Source organism: Geotrypetes seraphini, chromosome 10, assembly GCF_902459505.1.
Source record: "Geotrypetes seraphini chromosome 10, aGeoSer1.1, whole genome shotgun sequence".
Taxonomy (NCBI): Eukaryota; Metazoa; Chordata; class Amphibia; order Gymnophiona; family Dermophiidae; genus Geotrypetes; species Geotrypetes seraphini.
This window is the reverse complement of record NC_047093.1, coordinates 57,149,148-57,173,260: the sequence shown is the minus strand read 5'-3', so window position 1 is coordinate 57,173,260 and position 24,113 is coordinate 57,149,148. Positions and strand designations below refer to the sequence as shown.

Genomic DNA, 24,113 nt, shown 5'->3' with positions numbered 1-24,113 from the left:
CTCCCTACCATAACTAAAAACATTTAATATTAATTACTTTATTGTTAATTCATAAAAGATTTATATTATATCTCCTAGCTAAATCTCCTTTTTCTAATCTTCTTTTAAATATTCAATATTTATTCAATGTTCATTTCACTTAATTCTTTCATATTTAAATTAATGAATCTATACTTCTTAAAAACCTTCTCAATTCATTAGTATTGCATGGTTGGGACTATCATGAAAAGATCACACAGTTCATTTCAACACTCAGAACCGACAGAGAAAAATGTGCAAAATTTAACATACAGAGACACATCACGCCAAATAAGAGCACAGTCTGAAAAGTATAAACAAGTGCAGCTGGTTTTAATATGTTTAAACTCATCCATACAAATTTATTTGATCTTTGCTGCTCTTTGGAACCTTTTGGGCCTGCAATGGTGGCTCTTAAATTTCTTCTTTAAGGAGCCCATCTGTCTCTGCAAAAAAAGAAAAATGCCAGTAAATGTGAACTTAGTCATAAAGATAGGAACTAAAGATAAGAGCTCCAAATCCCTATTGGCCTCATTAATCTCTAAGGTTCAACAACTTCATTTTCATAACAAGTTTGCTGTTCTTCTACAATTCGACCTTTCTGCAGCTTTTGACGTTGTCCATTATGATATTCTTGTCTTCCAACTCTCTGAGATAGGCATTACCTCCACAGTCCTAGACTGGTTCTCAAATTTCTTATGTTCCCATTCTTACACCGTTAACATGAATGGCACCTCATCCTCCCCCTGGAAACCGACATGTGGAGTCCCGCAAGGTTCTCCTCTATCTCCTATTCTTTTCAACATCTATATGTCCTCCCTGAAACTCCTCCACCTATCCCCCCTAGAAACTCTTTACACTTATGCTGATGACATCCTGGTCCTCCTCGAGACCAACTCGAACTTCACTAACCTCGCGGAGAACATCTCCTCATGTATAACAAACCTCCAATCCTGGGCCCTCACTGTACAAATGAAACTGAACGAGTCCAAAACAAAACTACTTTGGCTCGGCCTTAAATTAAACCAACTACCCACCTCCATCCCATTGTCCTCCGGCTCCACACTACAGTTGGAGTTCTCAAGCAAAGTTCTGGGCATCACCATTGACTCCTCACTATCCTTCAATGACCATCTTAAATCCTTGATAAAAAAATACTTTTTTAGCCTTCACATGCTGAGGAATGCGAGATCCTTCTTCCATCAAAAACACTTTGCCGTCCTCGTACAATCCATCATCCTTTCCAGATTGGACTACTGCAACTCTATCTACTTAAGCCTAACTAAGAAAAGCCTCCATAGACTCCAGCTGATACAGAATATTGTGGATAAGCTTATTTTTGCAAAAAGTAAATTTGACCATGTCTCACCACTCCTGTCCAAGCTTCACTAGCTTCCAGTAATTTCCAGGGTCCACTTTAAATGTGCCTGTCTAACTTTCAAGATCCTTCACGGCATCCTTCCTCCTGTTATTCCACTATCTTGGAATTCCTCAAATCCTAATTTCACCAGATCCACCCAAAAATTATAACTATCCTTCCCCTCATTAAAAGGTATATCCCACATTGGTAAACTAGGGACTTCCCTCCCCTTCAGAATCACTGAGCTCTGGAATAATCTTGCCTCCTCGCTTCGTAGTTTGGGCTCCCTCCAACTGTTCCGTAGGCATCTAAAAACTCGGCTATTCTCAAAAATGTAACACTTCCTTCCCTCTCTGGTACACCAAGCCCCTCTAAACTCTCTTCATACTTATTCCTATAATCCCCCTTTGGAGTATCTTTCTACCCCAGTTCTGTAAACTGTGCCGAGCTCTACTACTGTGGAGAAGATGCAGAATATAAACCCAAGGTTTAGTTTAGCTCACTGTAAAGAGGAGGGAGGGGGGCATACAGCATTCCTGATCTACCAAGTGGCTGAGGTCTGAGTCATTACACCATGGCTGGTATGCAGGTGAGGAAGGGACTGGATATGTACATTTTTTTTTTTCTGGCCTGGTTTTGCTACCTCTACACTTGAGCTTCCAGCCTAGTTAGAACCTGCTCACGCTCAGACACTACAATTTATAATAGAGGAATGTGGAGTGGAGTTACCATGGGCCTTCATGGATTATTTCCCCCATACAGATGGCTGGACACATTGAAAACAACCGTGGGCATGACGCTGGAGGACCTTTCCGGACTAAAAACAGATTTCTTTTTAGATCCGCAATTGATCAAGTCGCTAGGGGCCTGAAGCACGAGTTGATGACACCTAACAACAATAACAGGACCTCACCTGCCTTCATAGCACCGACAGCCCTAGTTCTGGGACCACAGACATTAGACCCTTCTGGAACCCAGTATGAAGAGATCCTAACTATAGAGAAGGAATGTAGTGGCATAAAGATGGTGGGAAAGATGACTCAAACGATCAAACTCGAAGCTTCCCACATCCTTTAAAGCTTCATGCCAATCAAATCCTGTCGGTGGCGTAGTAAAGGGGGGGTTATCCGCTCCGGGCACCATGTTGGTAGGGACACCAGCACCCCTCCTCCTCCGCCTCTTCCCACTCCTCCCCTTGCCACGCACGCGCCATCTAGTTGAAGTTGTTGCACATGTGTTCAACAACGTACTCCTCGCGACTTGTTGGCTCTCCCACTGACATCACTTCTGGGTGCTGTGCATCGGAAGTGATGTCAGAGGGAGAGCCGACAGGGTCGTGAGGAGCACATGGTTGATTGCCACGAGCAACAACTAGGTAGGTATGGGAGAATGAAGGGGGAGGCGCCTCTCACCCTCACTATGCCACTTGAGTCCAGTGTATATGCCTCACTGAGCAGTGTCTCAATCCAAGGACTCACCTGTTGTCTTTTTCTGCTAGTCTGTCCATCCATGTCCATTTGTCCATTCTCCTGACAGCTCCTAACACTCTCTTCTCTCTCCTTGGATGTCAACTCCTCTTCATCACTGTCTGTCAGGAAGTCATCATTTTGCTTCCTGTCTTCTGTGCTTTTTTCCCTGAATAACTCAGCTGAAAACAAAGGTTGGAAGGTGGAAGGACACAAAGGATACAGTCAGCTCCAATCATAGCACTCCTGAACCTATCAGTTCCTAAAACTTTCAGGCTTGGCATAAAGCTTTCACTGGGTGTACAGCATTTTCTTCTGAAAATTTACAATCAATATGACCTTTTCCTGCTCTGTAATATTAAGTGCACTCATTCACATCTCTGATGAAAAATAAAATCAAGAGACTGCCCAGTCCAAATCCTTATCTCCTTTACTTATAAAAAAAAAAAAAAAAGTCACGGCAACATAACATCAAACAGAAAAGTTATGAGGAAAAAGGGCAGGGGGGTTACAATAGATTAAAGAAGTGAACTGTGCAATGCAGCAGAAAAAAAAATAAATTTTAGCCAACATATTCTTAACTATTCAGCAAGTTATGTTTCGGAAATTAAGACTACTTTGTTCGATAAGTTTATTACTTAGTGAGTTTTTTTATTGAAATTCTATTTTACAAATATTTGTATTTTTTACTGTATTATTGTATTTCGCTGATTGTCCAGCACTTTTTAGTGTAAACCGCCTAGAACTTTTGGTTATGGTAGTATAAAAGAATAAAGTTATTATTATTATTCCCACATACCCTGATTTTCACCATCTCTAACATTATTGTCCACCTTATTACTGCTGACTGGGGCTTACCTTTTCTAGTAGGGCTATATCACTTCATTTTGTTATTGTATGAACCACTACAAATTCTCCTCTGCCCTCATTTTGAGAGTTTAGGCAAGGTCTGCAACAGCCATACACACCATTCCTCAGGAGACCTAAATCATTCATATACCATTTTCAGAAAGTGTGTACAAAAGAAGCCAGCATCTCACAAACTTGAAAAAAATTATTTCTACAGGGTCTCAGGAAATGAGCCAGAAAATTTCAACTCACATGGGTAAAGATCACTTAGGCTATCATCAGACTCGTCTCCTTCCTCCTCACTAGATGCAGGCTGCCAGAATGTCCCCTTCTTGCCACGTTCTCTGTCCCCGTCAGCCTTTTTTGCCCACCGTGTTACTTTCTTATTTTGCAGACAGGCAGGGATATATTCTGTCCCATTCTTCTGGCATTCTTGATCTGGGAACAGGGACAAAAAGATGGTATGCAAGGCAGCTTCGGATTCTATCAAGCATGTCCACCTCCTGTTGGTAGGAGTACATAATCCATCTGTCTAGGCTGGTCAGGAGGAACACTAAAGAACATACAACTTCTAAATCCAGTAATCTATTAGAGGAATGATTCAAGAAAAAGAGGACAGCTCATAAAACTCTACTTTCCAATGTAAAGGGTACAGTAGTCTGGACTATAGGTTCTATTCCCATACTGCAGAAGGCATCAAACAGATTCTTCAGCTCCACCTCCTTGTGTCACTGGGCAGTGCCCTTCTCCCTCAGTTTCTCATTCTACAAGTGGGTTGCAAAGGTGTCTTTTCTTCAGCTGTACATTTGGTTATTTTTTAGTTTATCCAATTCTGCAAGGCTTTCTGGTACCTAAGAGGTCCCCAGTATTCCTGGAAGTATCTATTACTGTCTATGGGAGACATTCAGGGAGGTCTTAAAATTGACTTTGGGGGGATTTCTGGGGCTAGGATTTAGGTCCCCCCACCTCCAAAAACCTCTTTTCTGAATTTTTTGGCTTTTAACATTGCTCTCCTGGGCCGTTTTTGGTGCAAAATCGCATCTGCAGCAGCCATCTTGGATTTTTCAATCCATCTCAATCTGCCTCAAAGCACCTCAATTTTACACAAAATCGATAGAAATGGATTCCCCAGACTGTTTTACCCCTACATCATGCCAATTTGTGATGGATGGCCGGCTGAGGATCATCCATGCACCACATGCTGGGGGGCAAGAGTGCTGGTCTTAGCCCCAGTCAGCTCGGTTGTTGAACCAGAAATTCCTTCTAGAGCTCCCTGAGGGGGACTCGGCAAACACAAGAGCACATACACCTCTGAACCCATGAGGAAACAGAATGTAGGCCCTGCAGAGTTCCTCAAGAGATCCAGTACAAGGTTTTGACTCTTGATTTTGCAAGTTTAATGTTTAAAACTTAACAGAAGTTTAAAGTTTAAAGGAGCATCAGCGTCCGGAGTTTCCCAGGTGCCAACTGGGGGGGGGGGGGAGGAGTTCCACTGCAGAGAGTTAATCTGCAGAATCCGGAGATCCAATCTGAGAAAGATTTAGATGACAGGCAGTTGGGCTTGAAGCCCTTGCTCTCCCAAAATGACTCCGCAGGCTGGGAAGAGTCTGAGTTGAAAGTGGGCACTCATAGCCAGGAGTCTGTGGCAGCCCTAGACTAAGGAGAGGACCCAGCACCATGTAGACCATCAGTCTCAAACTCAAACCCTTTGCAGGTCCACATTTTGGATTTGTAGGTACTTGGGAGGGCCGCAGAAAAAATAGTTCATGTATTATTAAAGAAATGACAACTTTGCATGAGGTAAAACTCATTTTAGTTTATAAATCTTTCCTTAATTGCTTCTGATAATTTCAGCTGTAAGCAGTGCAACATGCAGAAAGTGAAAAACTATAAAAGTATCAACTGCAAGAGGCCAACTATTTTGGACCAACTATTTTGAGGCCCTTGATATTACAAAGAATGATTCTTTATGGGAAAACTTGTGCCTTAAGTGTCCGGCAGTCGCATCTGCAACCTCCTTTAGTTCTCATCTCCTCTAGCACCGGACACACGCACAAGCTGCACTGCCTTCAATGGTTACTTTACGTTCTGGAATGTTGCCCGCCTCACTGCTGTAACCTCACGCAAGCACTTTCCTGCATCTGCACACGATTGCACTCCACCTCACAATCGCATACAGACGCAGGAAAGCGCAAGCATGAGGTTACAGAAACTGTCGGACACTTAAGGTACAAGATTTCCATAAAGAATCATTCTTTATAATACCAATACCGAGGGCCTCAAAATAGTACCTGGCGGGCCGCATGCGGCCCATAGGCCACGAGTTTGAGACCACTGATATAGACCTTTTAAACCACTGGATTTAATGGAAGTTCTCAGTTTCCCTGCGGGAGTTAAATTTGGATCCCCCCACAAAGGCCACAGCTCAAACTTCTCTGTTAAGCAGTCCTAAGACCCAGTCCACATATTTGCCTTCACATCCAGAGATCACCATGATGCTGACAGAATACTGGAATGCGCTAGGGCCATGTCCAAATTATATCTGATGGATCCAGATTTTCAGCAGCTATTTACACAGCCTAAGGTAGATTCATTGGGAGCACAAGTTACTAAGCGTCCTTCGCTTCCTAGTGAAGGTGGAATGATCTTGAAGGATGCACAGGATCGGACAGTGGATCTTGTGTACAAGAGGCAGTTCGAAGTTTTAGCCCTGGGTCTTAAGGCCGAAGCTGCAGCATCATTTGTGGTGTGCGCTTACCACAAGATGTTGCATCAAGCTCTGGCTTTGGAGAAGGACACTTTATCCCAAGTGTTGCTTTCAGGGTTGGACTATTTAGCCAATGCTCTATATCAAGGGTCTCCAAAGTACGGCCAGCAGAAATGCGCCAATTGGGCTAATTTTCCAATGAGAATCCACAAAAAAAAACCAACAAAGGGTGTTGATAGATTTCAAATTTATTAATTAAAATTGTGTTCAAAGTATATTGATATTCCATATTATGTTAATATTATTCACAACTTTATTTAATACTGAATCGTAATTGTATACTTCACGGTATTTCTTCGTACTTGTTCGGCCTCGATCAAGTGTCAATTTGTGGTGTTGTAGGTGCTCTGGCGCTGTGACTAATCTTTAAATTGAATCTAGAAGTTCGTTACTAGTCATTACGGTTAATTGTCCATAAGAATACTTGCAGTGGTGCAGTGTAATACTCAATTTGTTATTGCATAAATTTATATTTAAAAGGTGTGTATTCACTTATTCACATATTTGCTTGTATGGAGTTCTCATGATTTTAATAATTTCATAATTATTTATAAATTTATTCTCTTTTACAGTTTTACTGGTAGTGTTCGTCATCATTAATATATGATAATTTAATCTTACATGCTCTGTAATTAGTTTATAAAATTTTCTACTTTCAATAAAACTCATATATATAGTTATTTATCTTTTTTTTTTTTTTTTACACTACAGCCCACTGAAAAGTGCTGAAGTACCCAATGTGGCCCTCGAGGCAAAACGTTTGGAGACCCCTGCTCTATGATGCATTTATAGTAATAAGCAAAGTCCCTGCTTACTCTATTACCGCTTGCAGAACACTTTGGATCACACAACGGGCAGGTGATTCAGTATCTAAGGCTACCTTAAGCCGACTACCCTTCAAAGAGCAGATGCTTTTTGGCAAAGGATTGGATGACCATATGGCCAGTGTCACGGACAATCCTAAATCACTGTCCGACAGTAGGCCATATGCCCCAGGGGATCAGGTAGGTGTTCCTTTTGTACCTACAGGAGGTCTCACCAATCGGCAAGCTTATCTGTGCAGAGACCAAGGACATTTGTAGGGCAGCTATATAGACCACACTTTTGTCAAGTTTTACAGAGTGGACCTGGCAGCACAAAGGGACACAGCTTTTAGGTCCTCAGTGCTTCAAGCAGACTCATCTGCCTCACCCTATATTTGGAGGACTGCTTTGATACATCACTGTAGTCCAGACTACTACCGTGTTTCCCCCAAAATAAGACCTGCCCTGAAAATAAGCTCTAGCAGGATTTTCGGAGTAGGTCATAATATAAGCCCTACCCCCAAAATAAGCCCTAGTCCCGGGATTCGCCGGCAGTTTCCCTTCCCTCCCTCCCATCCCTTGTGCAGCAGAACCCTTGAGCGAACACCCCCCCCCCCCATCGAGCACCTGCCCCCACTGCACAGCCAAACCCCCATCCTTCCCTCCCTCCCATCTGAACCCTGCCAACCGCGAGCGAGCCTTACATACCTTCCCTAAGCCGCTTCGGGCCGGCAGCACTCTAAACAGGCTGCTTCGGCCTTGTCCTGTCCACTCGTGAATTCACTCTGCCGCGTTATAGTGAATTCACGAGTGGACAAGGCCGAAGCAACCTGTTTAGAGTGCTGCCAGCCCGAAGCTGCTTAGGGAGGTATGTAGGGCTCGCTCACGGTCGTCAGGGTTTCAGATGAGCGGCGGGGGCAGGTGCTCGGGGGGGGGGGAAATGCTTGCTCAAGGGTTCTGCTGCACAAGGGATTGGAGGAGGGAAGGGACACTGGGCAAGGGTCCTGCTGCACGAGGGATGGGAGGGGAGGAAAGATGCACATGTGGGAGAGAGAGAGGAAGAATTGGGGAGAAGGAGAGTAAGGAAAAGGTGATCATGTACATACCCCAAAAATAAGACCTAGTGCACTTTTTGGGCCTAAAATTAATATAAGACACTCTTATTTTTGAGAAAATACGGCATACCCTTTCCACTGGTTATGGTATGTTTTAATTTGATTAATTAATTGTTTTGATTGTAGAGCAGAACAAAACTGATTTTGTCGGGGAGTTCCCCATGTTCTCCTTGTTATTTCTCCTATTTAGAAGTTATCCATTGCTTTGGTACGAACTAAGGGACACAAGGAGGTGGAGCTGAAGAATCTGTTTAATGTCTTCTACAAGTTTCTCGCAAGTATGGGGATAGAGTCTATAGTCCAGACTACTGTACCAGTATACTGGAAAAAAGATTATTGAGGTAAGAACCTAATCTTCCCTTATGATTAGATGCTTAATAAAATAACTTAATAAAAAAAAACCATCTAGAATCCTTGGACTACTATAAGCTGGCTATGTGATACGACTTCCTTACATTTCTGCAGGGCATGCAGATAGCGTCTCCCTTGGACATGGCGTAGGACATGCTCTGGCACCTTGTTAATGTGACGAAGCGTTAACTTGCAAAACAGCTGATGTCTGTGGGAAAAAAAAACCAAGTGAAAATGCAAATTAATAAGCCAGGGAACTGGAGAAGGCACTATTTAATGCCTTAAAGAACAAAACAGTAATTGTTACCTGAAAATAATCTCAATTTTTGTTTATTTGTTAAACAGTCTTATAAGAGAAAACCCTGAATACAAAATATTCTTATATTCCACAACTTCTTCACAGTTCCATGCGGATTCCAGTTATTAGGAGCCAGACATGGTCTGGGAATTATAAAGAATGCTAAAAAACAAATCAATATGCTAGGAATTTCTTGAACAGAAAAACTTTTAAAAGTTTATGGAATACTAAATAATTTTTCAGAGAACAAACTCTACCCTTATTACAAATCAATCTTTAGGTGACACAGCAAGAAAGCATAATTTTAACATTTTCAAATCAGACAGTCCCAAATCCCCATAATGCCAGCCACTTTATAAATATTCCATATACATTTTGGATTTCTTTGTTCTCCAACAAAACTTCGCCACCTCTCTCAGTGTCAGGAAATCTTTATACAACAGTCTGACTGGGACTGTCTGCATGACAAAGCCATTTAGAAAACAAAAGTTATACAAAACAAACCAATCCTACCCATGAGAGATAGTGGAAGGCTTTTCCATAGATCATCTTAAGTAAACTAGTGATAAGAGGCATAAGAGCTTTTTAGTGTCAGCTGCCAACAGAACCCCCAAATAAGTAAAGGAGCCCTCTGCCGATGTCAGTAGAAACTCCCCAATCCGTTGCCTACAACAACTCATCTGTAGCCAATGCTTCTGATCTTGCAAAGTTTAATTTAAATCCTGAGATGCCACCAAAATCTTAAAAACTTTTTATAAGGGTAGACAAAGATTCATCAGGGTTGATGATGTGCACTAACAGATCACCAGCAATTTATTTATTTTTTAAAATTTCTATACGTTTTTTTCCAAAACAGTTTACAGGTAGTTACATACATAAAATATTAAAAGTCAATACAAAATAAGAACAAAAGCAGGCTGATTCATTCTTACATAAAATCAATTGCTCAAAGAAATGCATCTACAAATAGTTGAGTCTTTAACATTTTCCTAAATGAGTTCCTCTCTCCACATTTTCGAATCTGGCCAAGAAGGCCATTCCTTAGCTTGACTCCTGCACATGTAAAAGTCATGGCATTCGTTTCCACATATTTAGGGTTAGCCTTTGTTTTCAGCTATGCAGAACTTTTGGAACACAGTGATATTAGTGGTTGATAACCAGACATTATACTCTTAAAAAATTTCAGGCATCGTACCATATAGAAATTGATGACATAACATAATTATTCTGGACATCTTGAATTAATGGTTCCAGAGTGAGAATAAAAAGGAGTGGGGAGAGGGGGCACTTCTGCCGAGTTCCCTGGTGAATATAAAATTGGTCAAAGTAGACCCCCATTCACCTAAACTATCTCTCTAAGAGGATGATTTAAAGCTTATATGGTTAAGATGGAAAACTCGCCAAAAACATATTTCTTCCATATTGCCTACAGCTTCGAAGGAGGTCAGAACCCTCTGGACATTTTTAGCAATAGGTCTATTAAGAATGAACCCAACTTACGGGTCTGCCACTATTGAAGGGAGAATTTGAGCAAGTCTATTTGCTAAAATTGTTGTTAAGGAGTGGTAAGATTCTGGTAAGGATCAAATTTTACCTTGCTTTGGAATGTCAACAATCTGAGCCAATTACAAGACGTCTTTCTTAAAGGTATAGTGATGTAGTGTTACAAGATTTTGTAAAAGTCACTGCAAAAGCCGTCTGAACTTGAAGTCTTATGCAGAAGACTCTAATGAATCACCCATTTAATTTCATCTTCTGAGATTAATGCTTCTAAAGATCCTAAGCTATTCTCATCTAAGCACTTATACACGAACACAGGATGCAGTACTTGGAGAGGACCCCCCCCCCCCCCCCCGGAAAGAGACTTAGGAGTACTGGTCGACAAGTCAATGAAGCCGTCTGCGCAATGTGCAGCGGTGAAAAGGGCAAACAGAATGCTAGGAATGATTAAGAAGGGGATCACAAACAGATCGGAGAAGGTTATCATGCCGCTGTACCAGGCCATGGTATGCCCCCACCTGGAATACTGTGTCTAGCACTGGTCACCATACATGAAGGACACGGTACTACTCGAGAGGGTCCAGAGAAGAACAACTAAAATGGTTAAGGGACTGGAGGAGTTGCCGTACACTGAGAGTTTAAAGAAACTGGGCCTCTTCTCCCTTGAAAAGAGGAGACTGAGAAGGGACATGATCGAAACATTCAAGATAATGAAGGGAATAGACTTAGATAAAGACAGGTTGTTCACCCTCTCCAAGGTAGAGAGAATGAGAGGTCACTCTCTAAAGTTAAAATGAGATCGATTTCGTACAAACGTAAGGAAGTTCTTTTTCACCCAGAGAGTGGTAGAAAACTGGAACGCTCTTCCAGAGGCTGTTATAGGGGAAAACAACCTCCAAGGATTCAAGACAAAGTTAGACAAGTTCCTGCTGAACCAGAACGTACGCAGGTAAAGCTAGTCTCAGTTAGGGCACTGGTCTTTGCCCTAAGGGCAGACTGCTGGGCACGATGGACCATTGGTCTGACCCAGCAGCGGCAATTCTTATGTTTAGACTGCATAGGTAAGTATTCCTCTCCAAATCCAACCCCAATGGTGCAGTGTACAAAGTAGCATATAAATCCTTAAAGACATTATTGATCAGTTGATCCTGTCTCACCATCTCTCTATTCCCTCTCTTCAATTGGACTACACAGTGAATCCCTTCCCATTGCCTTGCCAGTTCAGCCAAAAAAGAATCCCCTTTGTTACCATGACAAAAGAGTTTATAACTACATTAAAAAAATAAGTTTTTGCTGCACATTGATGAATAAGGGCATTTAATGTCATTTGCAGGGTAAGGAATTGCACTTTTGAATATTTACTTTTGCGAGTATATATTTCTGGGTAATTCTGTAAGCATCAACCTTAGGACGGAAAATACTGTTCTACAAGCTCAAGCTGATTATAAAATTACTCCCAATGTAGTTATTTTTTTGCTGTTCTCAAGCTAGAATGTGTTCAGTGTTCCGGTGGTTATAAGTCTAATTATGTAAAGAGATTAAAGTAAGCAAATCACTAAGTTCAGGGGAATTTTGCCACCCTGAGTATAATGCTACGTGGTTTTAGTGACTGTAGTTCGATCTTAAACACTTACGGCCTCTTTTACAAAGCCGTACGGCAACAGCCCCAAAGCCCTTTAAATCTCTGTGGGCTTCAGGACCGTTAGCGCAGGGCAGCTGCTAGCACGGTTTTATAAAAGAGGCCGTTAAAGTTTGACAGTGTGGATAGGAGTGCCCTAGGTTAAAAAAAAAAAAAAAAAAATGAAAGCTTAAAGCAGATGGTACCTACGGATTCTTAGTGCTGGGCACAATGTGTGGCTCAAACTCACTGTAGTCGAACACATTCACCAACTTCAATAATCTTTTGTATTTCTTTCCACTGGTGTAAACCTGTAGCTCAGTCAATCGGCAGGGCAACTCATGACCTGTCAGCTTACATCTCACCTGGGCAGAAAGGAAACAAAAAGGAATACAATCTAAGCAGTGCCAAAGAATAGGTTCCCCAATATAAATTCCTTACTCCAATTTAGCTAAATAATGCCGTCTAGTGACTTATAAAATGGTTAAGGGGCTGGAAGAGTTGCTGTATAGTGAGAGATTGGAGAAACTGGGCCTCTTCTCCATTGAAAAGAGGAGACATGATCAAAACATTCAAGATACTGAAGGGAATAGACTTAGTAGATAAAGACAGATTGTTCACCCTCTCCAAGGTAGGGAGAATGAGAGGGCACTCTCTAAAGTTGAAAGGGGATAGATTCCGTACGAACGTAAGGAAGTTCTTCTTCACCCAGAGAGTGGTAGACAACTGGAACACTCTTCCGGAGTCTGTTATAAGGGAAAACACCCTCCAGGGATTCAAGACAAAGTTGGGCAGGTTCCTGCTAAACTGGAACATACGCAGGTGAGGCTGGACTCATTTAGAGCACTGGTCTTTGATCTAAGGGCCACCGCGTGAGCGGACTGCTGGACAGGATGGACCACTGATCTGACCCAGCAGCGGCAATTCTTATGTTCTTATGTTATGTTCTTATACCACAAAATTTAGCTAAATAATGCTGTAAATCAGTACACCACAAAATCCACCAATTTACCTAAAAAAAAATTTTTTGATAATGAAACAAGAGCCTTCAGTTCTCTGTGCATTTTGCAAGAGCAGCTTTTCCACTACAGAACATTTAAGACCAGCCACTAAGGATCTGGTCACCAGAAACATCAAGGGGCATCCCATGTGCACAAAAGAATATGACTGCAATAATCAAGTGTCCATCAATCCTCCATGTGCTTTCAAATCAACTGTAAAAAAAGCCACTGGCATAGGTAGGCATTATTTAGCTAAATTGGAGCAAGAGATCAATTTTGGGGTTATTGTCATTTCTCCTTCACACAGTGGTTTTTGTACTGAAAACAGAATAGGTTGTCATATAATCATTTTTCCATCTCATCTCAGGTTAAACCAGGTCAACTAACATAAGAAATGATAGCAAAGATAAACCTGCCTGGTCCAGCCAGTCTGCCCAACAGTCACATTCATTAGTTCATGATTAAACCAATAGTACTGCTAATATTTCACTTGCTAAATTCAACTTTAAGATGTCTTCTCCTCCCCCACTGATTCACAGCACTTATACCCATAGCAAATAATAGGAATGTGGTATATAAACACATATTTGATCCTGATCTGTCTTTCCCATTTACAGGACACAGAGGGCCTGATTTAGGTGGCAGTTGGCATCCTACTGCCATCTAATGGACCAATTGGGACACATTTTTTTTAAAAATTGATGCAGGGAACGACGCCTACAATGTAGGTGTCATTCGCATGCATACAAAGGCATCTAGGCACACCTACAGACGCCAAAGACCGGCTTAGGCGTGGTTTATGCCGAGAAGTGGCCTTAGGCATCCATAGGTGTGCCTAGGTCAGGGGCTAGGCAATTCTGGTCCTCGAGAGCCACAGGCAGGTCAGGTTTTCAGGATATCCACAATGAATATGTATGAGATGGATTTGCATGCACTGCTTCTTTGAGATGCAAATCTATCTCATGCATATTTATTGTGGATATCCTGAAAACCTGACCTGCCTGTGGCTCTCGAGGAATGGAATTGCCTACCCCTGGCCTAGGTGTTTCCGTAGGTGCGAGTCAGATGCCTTAAATGTAGCCTGTAAAACGCTGGCCTACATTTAAGGTGTCTGTACAAAAAATAGACTCGATTCTGGACACGGCCCCTACTGGTGATTGAATCAATTTGAGAAGTGGGCAGATAAATGGCAGATTAATTTTAATGTGGAAAAATGCAAAGTGATGCATTTAGGCAGAAAAAATAAAGATCACAAGTATAGTATGTCAGGTGTAACTCTGGGAAAGACCGAACAGGAAAAGGACCTGGGTGTACTGATAAACCGTCGGCGCAATATGTGACGGTGGCGAAGAAAGCAAATAGAATGCTAGGCATGATAAAGAAGGGAATTACGAGTAGATCAGAGAAAGTTATAATACCGCTCTACAGAGCCATGGTTAGACCGCACCTGGAATACTGCATCCAGCATTGGTCTCCATACCTAAAGAAGGATATAAAACTGCTAGAGGGTGCAGAGATGAGCAACGAAGCTAGTGAAAGGTATGGAGAACCTGGACTACGAGGAACGACTTAGGAGACTGAGGTTGTTCTCCCTTGAGGAGACTACGAGGGGATCTGATCGAGACTTTCAAAATACTGAAAGGATTTGACAAAATGGAGCAGGGAAAGCAGTTATTTACAATGTCCAATGTGACATGGACAAGAGGACAGCTGAGGGGGGACAGGTCCAGGACGAATATCAGGAAGTTCTGTTTCACGCAGCGAGTGGTGGACACCTGGAATGCTCTCCCAGAGGAAGTAATTGCAGAATCCACCGTTCTAGGATTTAAGGGTAAACTAGATGCACATCTCCTTAAGAGTGGCATAGAGTGATACGGGTAAGAGTAAATTAGATGCACATCTCCCTTGAGAAGCATACAGTGATATGGGGACTAAAACTATGCCAGGGTACACCTGGTGGGGCCTCCGCGTGTGCGGATCATCGGACTTGATGGACCCAGGGTCTGATCCGGAGAGGGCAATTCTTATGTTCTAAGTAAAAATATTCAAATACAGTAAAACCTTGGATTGCGAGTAACTTGGTGTACGAGTGTTTTGCAAGACGAACAAAATGTTTTATTAAATTTTTAACTTGATAAACAAGCGAGGTCTTGCAACACATGCACATATACGCATGGCACGTCATCACAACTGAGCCAAAGATGCTGCGAGGTCTTGCAATGCAAGTATGCACAGTATATGCATGTCACAACTGAGCTGATGGTTCTTCTCTCTCTGATGTGGGAGTTTAGTGATTATTTTAAATGTACTACAATACAGTATTTTCTATTAAAGTTTTTGGGTTGTGGAATGAATCAGCTGAGTTTCCATTATTTCTTACGGGGAAATTCGCTTTGATATACGAGTGCTTTGGATTACAAGTATGGTTCCAGAACAAATTATGCTCGCACACCAAAGTTTACTGTACAAGATATGGCATAATATGCTACTTACAATGTCAATACAATATGCAATAAAACTTCCTTAATAGACAGCAGTGTTCTCTCCAGGGCCTTTTAGCCTGGCTGTCATCTATCGCGAATCCTGTTGCTGCTGCCGCTCAACATAAAAAAAAAATTACACCTCTCACCGGCTTGGAGACGCAAACTCAGTGATTTGTATTTATTGGAGACGCGGAAGTGATTTGTATTTATTTCACAGGCAGGTGCCTTAGCCCGTAGCGAACTCATGCTTCAGGGCTCTAAGGTGTGCGAGCCGGCATCCCTTCTCTTCCCTCTGAAACCGGAAGTTATGTACCGATTTATAAGCACGGGACGGCACATCAGAAGCAGATATGAAGGGCACTCCTCAGGTTGCATCCAGGGAGGGTTACTGAGCTAGTTTGCTGTTTCTTTAACCAGGCTCTGTCCTCTGATTGGGTATGTTTCCCTGTCTCCAGAAAGCAGAATAATCCTGCTGCGTTGAGTGTAAACAACAACTCCCACAAAGCTGCTGATAATGCCTCTGCTCATCAGATCGTGTGGCTGCAGTGAGTCTGGGACTCCTCTGGGAGAAAAAAAAAAGTGTCAAGTTCCCTTCAGTTCCAGCAAGCAGGGTGATCAAGACCACGTGGGAGGTTTCTGCCTCGGGAAAGTTTAGTTTTTGGTCTTTTTGATTGTTACTCCGTTTGTAACGTAATTTTTTTCTTGAGAGGGAGCAGAATCCGAGTTGTGCCTCTGCCACTTGAATTTCCTGGCGAAGGAAGGGGGGTCAGTTGCTCTGATCTTTCCTAAGTCACAGCAAATGCCCATCGACTCCCAAAAGAGGCAGGACGGCAATTCATTATTAATCAGTTGTATGTATCTATGGGTAGCAAAGAGAGTTTTCTCACTGGGTTCCAGTGCTGTTTGCTATTTGAACTGCAGTGCTTAACGTGTGCAGCTCAGAAGAGAGGTGGGTTTTTTGTGTGTTTAAAAAAAAAAATCCTATCCCTTACAATACAGGGACAAAATCTTGGCAAATCATCATATGAGCTGCTACTTGAAGCTCCTATGATGGTATGATTTTGAAGTGCAGGGATTTTCATGCTGTGCATTATGCACAGATGTTGGTATAAGTTAATGATTGCACAAACGGGGCTTTGTGCACGGCTGCTGTTTCCAAGTTCTGCAAGAAGGTAGAGTTGTAGTTCCATGACAGAAATCGAGTTATCTCTGGGCTATTTTCAAAACTTCAGGCCAATGAAAAGTTTGTGGATGCTTTCTCTTTGATAACTGGTACACCACATCTTTCATGAAACTAAGAGCACTGAGCACTTTCTCTTTGAAAAAGTCATCCAAGAAAATAAGTATTCCCATAGATTTAAATCTTCCTTTTCTGGAAACAGCATCTGGGTAAATAGCTTAAAAAATTGCTCTGGGACTGGGTAAAATAAGGATTGCCCGGATCACACAGACCTCGCACATCTGTGGCATGGGGTCTGCAGGGCATTTTAACACCCGCAGACCTCACGGTTCCCACTCACCCTTGAGGTAAGCAAATTTTTAAGGATGTGACTTAGAGATCCACGCGGTTCATGGGGCCTGCAAGATCCTCGTTTTACCCAGTCCTCTAGGTTTGTGTGTTGTTACTATGCATGTCATGCACAAAATACATATTTTTTTGTGGTGTTTTGGAGGACACGAGTGACTAATTATACTTTTCTTGGGTCTCTTTTTTGGGATCAAACAAAGTTGTTCCTTAAGGATGGACTGTCATAGGAAAGGAAAGGCAGAGAGGGTGGACAGTGGATTCATAGGAAAGGAAGGGCAGAGAGGGTGGACAGTGGATGCAAGGGTCAGAGAGGCTGGACAGTAGATGGAAGGGGTAAAGAGAGAGAAGGCAGAGGCTGGATGGAAGAGGCAAAGAGAGATGATAGATGTTGCATGGAAGGGAGTGAGGACAAACGCTGAATAGAAAGAAGAGAGCGAAGAGAAGATGATTTAAAGCAGAAATGACAAAAGGTAGAAAAACATTTTGTTGCTTTACGTAGTATCAAGTAGTATTGTAACTGTATTGATTAAAGTTTATACATAGGAAATGGAAATAAGGCAGTTTTTTGGGACTAAACCCCTTTCCTCAGGTCAGGACCGGATACCATAACAGCTGTATACTGTACTGTCTTGAAGAAAGATTTGGCCTCTGAAAGTTAATTGAAAAATGGATTAGTCCAATAAAATGGTATTTTCTTATTTCTCATTATTTGTTTTACTTCTATTTGTTAATGTGTAAAGTGGTGATTGTTATGTATCAGTTTTTTCAAATTTACATCTAACTGTCTTTATATTTTTCACAGTAATAGGGGACATGTGTCACTGTTTCTGTGGTGTTGCATTGTATGCAGTCTAGTTTCTTGGTTCAGTTTAACTTTTGTCTACATATTTCTATTTTGTAATTATTCCATATTGGGCGAGGGTGTATCTGTGTTCTCTGTGTATGAAAAGGACATGGCTTATTGACTGTACAGGGTCAATTGACTGTGCAAGATCTGGCTTTAGTTTTACAATGTGTGTGCTGGTGTTCTAGTGCTCACTGCAGTGTTTAAGATGCTGCCTTTTCCTAGGTGCACCCTTGTTGTGTGACTCATGGATTATTACTAAAAAAATATCTTTTTTATATAGAGGAGGGTTTAAAAAAATGATCAGCACTGGCTGTCATATATACTAGGTATGCCACTGGATTTAATGACCCTATTCTAACTTTACTGTTGACGTAGGCATTGTCCCACCACCACCACCACCACCATACACACACCCACTATAAAGAATTAAATTAAAGTTGTATTAACATCAAGCAGCTTTCAAATGACATAAGCAAATAAAAATAAAATATTTTTAATACATTGCTAATTATTACCTGCATCTTTACCTAAACTGTTTTGCCCTAGCTCTCACTTTGATCTTTATCTGCTACTTTATTATTTTGCTGTAGTGCAAGGCTCAGTAACACCTCTCCATAAATTATGTGGAAGTGGGGATCGCATCTATTTCATATCCTCAGTGAGACCTCAGGAAGGAACCTAGTGATCAAAACATTATTAGAGGTGCTATAGAGCCGTTTCTTGTATGACTGGATGAGCTATATTTATCTTTTTTTTCTTAGTTGTTTAAATTCATGCAGAAATAAATGGCTAGATTGAAACCAATGACTTCTTTAACGCATTTCCCTTTTTTAAACCTCTATACCATTTGAAATAGGGCGCATATCTAATTATACACCAGCAAGGATGCAACCGAATTCAACAACTTCCTCACCTCCCTAGGTTTCACCGTTCCTACGCCCGCCCCCTATCCACGAAAAGGGCCATACACTAGACATCATCAGCCTCCTTGACCTGACCGAGCACAAAATTTCTGCCGAACAGGCTCGTTGGAAGCATGTCCCCTGGTCCGATCACCTTTTAGGCTCTTTCTGCCTTCCCATTTTCATGTCTCACCTTGGCACTCCACCCCGGGCCACAAACTCTATTACCTACCGCAAAAAAATCACAAGCGAACTGTTCTGGACCCAATTTCTCAACAAACTTCCCTCTTTTCCTAAACCTGTTCACCCAGAATCCAACTGGCACAACTGGGTAATCCTTTCCGGGACCACCTACTGTACTCTTGACCCTTTATCTACTAAACCTATCTCCTACTCCGGCAAGGCTCCCTGGTATCTTCCATACCACAGGGAATTGAAGCAGAAATGTAGAGCTCTGGAGCGTAAATGGAAAAAAATCTAAATCCCCTTCAGACAGACAATATCAAGTTCTATAACACAGTATTAAAAAATGCAAGGAAGAATTTCTATGGTGATAAAATTTCCAGATCTAAAAACCAAAGTAGTACACTGTTCAACATCTGGCACAACTTAACTTCAAAAAACGACTCCACCTTTTCTCCCCTCCTTCCCATCCGCAGACGATCTAGCTAAATTTTTCAACGAAAAGATCACTACCATAAGGAGCTCCTTCCCCCCAGCAGTCTCTTATAATTCTCTGGCCCCCAACGACTCTAACCCTATCCCTGCAGATAGATCCTGGACTGCCTTTGAACTCGTATCCAAACCCCAGATCTCTAAACTTTGTCTCAAACTGAAATCCTGCAAATGCGTCCTGGATCCTTCCCCTTCCTACCTTTACGATAACATTCCTACACAGACCATCTCCTCCCTTATCAGACTTATGTTCTTATAAACTCTGCTTTATTATCGGGCCTGTTCTCCACAGAAATGGGACATATTTGTCTTGTCCCCCACTACTGAAAAAAAGCTGATCTCGACCCTTACCATCTAACTACCGCCCCATAGCAAATATTCCTCTCTTGACCAAAATGCTAGAGGCCATCATCTCTACCCAGCTCTCATCTTACCTAGAGAGATTCTCCATTCTGCTACCCTACCAATATGGTTTCAGACCCAGCTTCAGCACCAAATCCCTCCTAGTCTCCTTAATTTCAAAGGTGCAACAATTACATTCTCGTAACAAGTTTGCTGTCCTATTGCAATTCAATCTCTCTGCAGCTTTCTATGTCATCCAACACGATATTCTACTTTATCAACTTTCCAAGATAGGCATTGGCTCCACCGTCCTAAAGTGGTTCTTGAACTTCCTACGCTCTCGTTCCTACACTGTCAACACAAATGGCACCATGTCCGTTCCTTGGAAACTATCATGCGGAATCCCGCAGGGATCACCCCTATCCCCTATTCTCTTTAACATCTATATGTCTTCTCTGAAACTCTTCCAACTATCTCCCCTTGAAACAATCTACACATACGCTGATGACAACCTCGTCCTTCTCGAGACAGACCAGAACCTCACCAACCTCCATGAGAACATTACAGCTTGCATAATGAGACTCCACTCCTGGTCCTTCTCGGTACAGATGAAACTGAACGAATCTAAAATGAAACTACTCTGGCTCGGCCCAAAATTAGAACACCTGCCCACCCTCTTCTCACTGCCCTCTGGCGACACTCTGCAGCTTGAGTTCTCAAGCAAGGTCCTAGGCATCATTATCGATTCTTCCCTCTCCTTCAATGACCACCTCAACTCCTTGGCAAAATCATGCTTTTTTAGCCTCCACATGCTGAGGAAAGTAAGGTCCTACTTCCGCCAACAACATTTTGCTGTCCTTGTCCAATTTATCATCCTCTCCAAACTAGACTATTGTAATGCCATCTTTTTAAGTCTAACAAAAAAAAAGTCTTCAAAGACTCCAGCTAATCCAGAACACTGCGGCCAAGTACACTATCAATAGTAAACTAGCCATAGTTCAAATACACAATACAAAGACAAGTAATTTGGAGTGGAAGAGTAGCCTAATGGTTAGTTTAGTGGTGTGAGAACCTGGGTTCCATTTCCACACAAGCTCCATGTGGCCTGAGCAAGTCACTTAACCCTCTAATGCCCCAAATACAAAAAAACTTAGACTGTGAGCCCAGTAAACATAAAGTACCTACATATAATGCATGTTAAACCACCATCAATTCCTTTACCTTTGACTGTTGTGATAACCGTATAGTCAGTCCTCAGGTTAAGAACAAGTTACATTCTCCTAAAGTCACTTCATTGGCTTCCCATCCATTTCTGAATACAATTCAAAACTCCTCTTACTCACCTACAAGTGAACTCATTCAGCTGCCCCTCACCATCTCTCTTCGCTTATCTCTTGGTCGTCATCCCCATGAGCTCCACTCAGCTGATAAGTCCCTTCTATCTGTGGCCTTCTCTTCAACTGCCAACTCCAGGTTCCATCCCTTCTACCTTGCTGTGCCATATGCTTGAAACCAGCTGCCCGAATCCCTAAGGCGGGCTGTCTCTGGCAGTGTTCAACAAGGCCCAGTTAAAAGCCCACCTTTTCAAGAATGCTTTTGACACCTAACTTCTCTCACCTTGGGTTCTGCATCCCCAACCCTTTATGTCATGTCATGTCTGTTTGTCCAAGTTAGATTGTAAGCTCTTTCAAGCAGGGACCATCTATAAATGTCAAAATGTACAGCACTGTGTATGCCTTTCAGCGCTCTATAACTGATAAGCAGTAGTATCAGTACATTTTTAAAGCTGTTCTTAAGTCGGATTTGTATGTAACTCAGAACTTGTAGATTTTAAGATTATTGCTGTTTACCTTTGCTCCCTGCTGATAAAAGGGCCGATTGTCCCTACCAGTGTACCCTCTAAGTACAACATGCACAAACACACACTGTTCTTAATGTGGCCATGCATCATTCCAGAATCTGCTACAGAAGAAGTGTAGTCTATACCACTGGAAATACTGTTCAGTGAATCAAATGAAGCGGCAACCGTGTTCTTAAGTATGAGTCTACTTAAATCAGGAATCTGTAACTCGGGAACTGAATTTCTACATAAATGTTAACACATAAATTACAGGTCTAGAATTTCTGCTGAACTGTTTCTACCCTTTGCACTGAATTTAGGTCACCTACTCTGTTGAACTGTATGCTATATAAGCGCAAGAAGATATACAGTATCACCATCACACCAAAGATACTAAAGACCTCAGAGAGTCACTAAAAAATCATAGCTCAACTACAATAATACCACTTACTAGTCTTAACTCTATCCATAATGCAAACAAGAGAAAAGGAAGATAGCGCCGCCATCCTCCTCACCTTGTTCCCCTCTATATACTGCAGGGTCGGATGCAGTAGCAAGAAACGAGTGATCTCCTCTGGAACTTCCTCCAGGATTTCACTCATCCTCCTGTATAGAAGAAGCCCTAAGCCCTAAGCCCAGGGAGTTCTAGAACCACGTGGGAGAGACGCATGTATTAATCCGGAAGTAGAACGCACCCCTGACCATAGAGAGCGGAAGTGGGGAGGGAAGGAACGAAATGACCATAGAGACCAGAAGATCGGCAGTAGCTTTTCCCAGTCCAGTGGGATAGCGCCCTCGGAAGAAGAAGATTCAGTGGTGCGTCGGGAGAGGAGGATCCGTGTTCACCAATAAAGAATTACAAAGGGATAAATTTGTCCCCGCCGGATCTATCTCCATCCCCACCTTGTCAGCGCTATCCTCATCTGCACAAGCCTCGAACACTTTGTTGGAGGCTTTTGCAGATGAGGACAGAGGCAGAGCTTCCCGGACTTTGTCCGATGTGAGTCATGTGCCCTTCATGGCAGCATTAAACCATAGGCAAACTAGGGACGAAACATGTAAGAGGGGGGTCCTCGCTGATACCCTAATTTACGGGCTTCCAAGGTAGGGTAACCAGATTTCCTTAAAAAAAAAAAAAAGAGAGGACACGGGATTTAGATGAAAAGAGGCCCTAGGCTATTCCACTTATGAGGCCCTTTCACCTCCCATTTTTAAGTTTGTAAATTACATGAGAGATAATAAAATACATAATTACTGTGATATATATCAATATGTTAAATGAAACATGTTGTTATTGGTACTAACCTTTATAAAAAATGTGACACGGATAATAAAAAAAAGTCGAGAACACTTATTTGGACATTTATTCTCAGCACCATATATAGTACTTGTAACAATAACTAATCAAACATAACACACAACATTGCCCCTTCCTATGTCCATAGTGCCCCCAGTGCGTCCTTCCTCACCTCACCCTCCCTCCGATGCCCACCTGCCTCCCATTCCCCTTCCATTGAACACCCCCCATGCCATCCTGCCTGCCTGCCTTCCATTAAACCCCCCATCCCCCCTCCGATGCCAGCCTGCCTGCCTCCCATCCCCCTTCCACTGAAACCCCCCACCTCACCCCCTGATGCCAGTCTGGGCCGCCCTGTCCTGACGGATCCACGTTTTGCCTCTCTCCCCGCGGGGCTAGGCTTTGCCCAGCTGTTTCCAGACTGACGTCTTTCCCTCCCCAATCCTCCTCCCAGGGTGAGAAAAAGAAAGAGAGAAGCCGAGTCGGTGCCCCGTTGCGTCTGGAGCCGGTTCCGATCCCGAAGCGTAGAATTTCTCCTTATTTTCGGTTCAGTGTTTTAGTGTTCACTGTTTTTAGAATAGTGTAATTTTAATTTTGCTAACAATTTGAATGTAGGCCTCTCTTGATCTTGAGGCCCTAGGCTGAAGCCTAGTTAGCCTATAGGAAAATCCGGCCCTGTCGGCCCTACCCTGTTCTGCCCCCTGCCCCCACCCTATTCCACCCCCCTAGTCCAGCCCCATTCTGCCCCCCTCACACACACACACATGAATCTTGTGTTTCCTTCCCCCTTTTTTTGTCTCCATCACTGCCTCACCATCCCCAGATCCACCATCTCTCCTTTTCTTAACTACCCTTTCATCCAGCATCTCTTCCTCCTTCCCCACCACCCCAGGGTTCACCTTCTCACCCATTCTCTTCCCAACTACCCATCTATCCAGTATCTATCCTCCCCCCCCCCCCTCTACACCATCCCTTATGTCCAACTTCTCTCCCTTTCTGTTCCCTCCATTGTCCACATCGCTTTCCCTCTCCTCCGTTTTTAGACTCATTATT

General features: G+C 42.5%; 1 protein-coding gene across 1 annotated transcript; it reads right to left on the bottom strand.

The window, feature by feature from the left end:
* Positions 1-323: 323 nt before the first annotated feature.
* Positions 324-22,471, bottom strand: SURF2 (surfeit 2). Its single transcript, XM_033961556.1, has 6 exons — positions 22,279-22,471; positions 12,356-12,510; positions 8,834-8,937; positions 3,946-4,131; positions 2,857-3,026; positions 324-464 (listed from the first exon to the last, which is right to left on the bottom strand). Exons 1-6 carry the CDS (start codon positions 22,363-22,365, stop codon positions 381-383), a joined length of 786 nt encoding a protein of 261 aa, XP_033817447.1. The 5' UTR covers positions 22,366-22,471; the 3' UTR covers positions 324-380.
* Between the last annotated feature and the right edge of the window lie 1,642 nt (positions 22,472-24,113).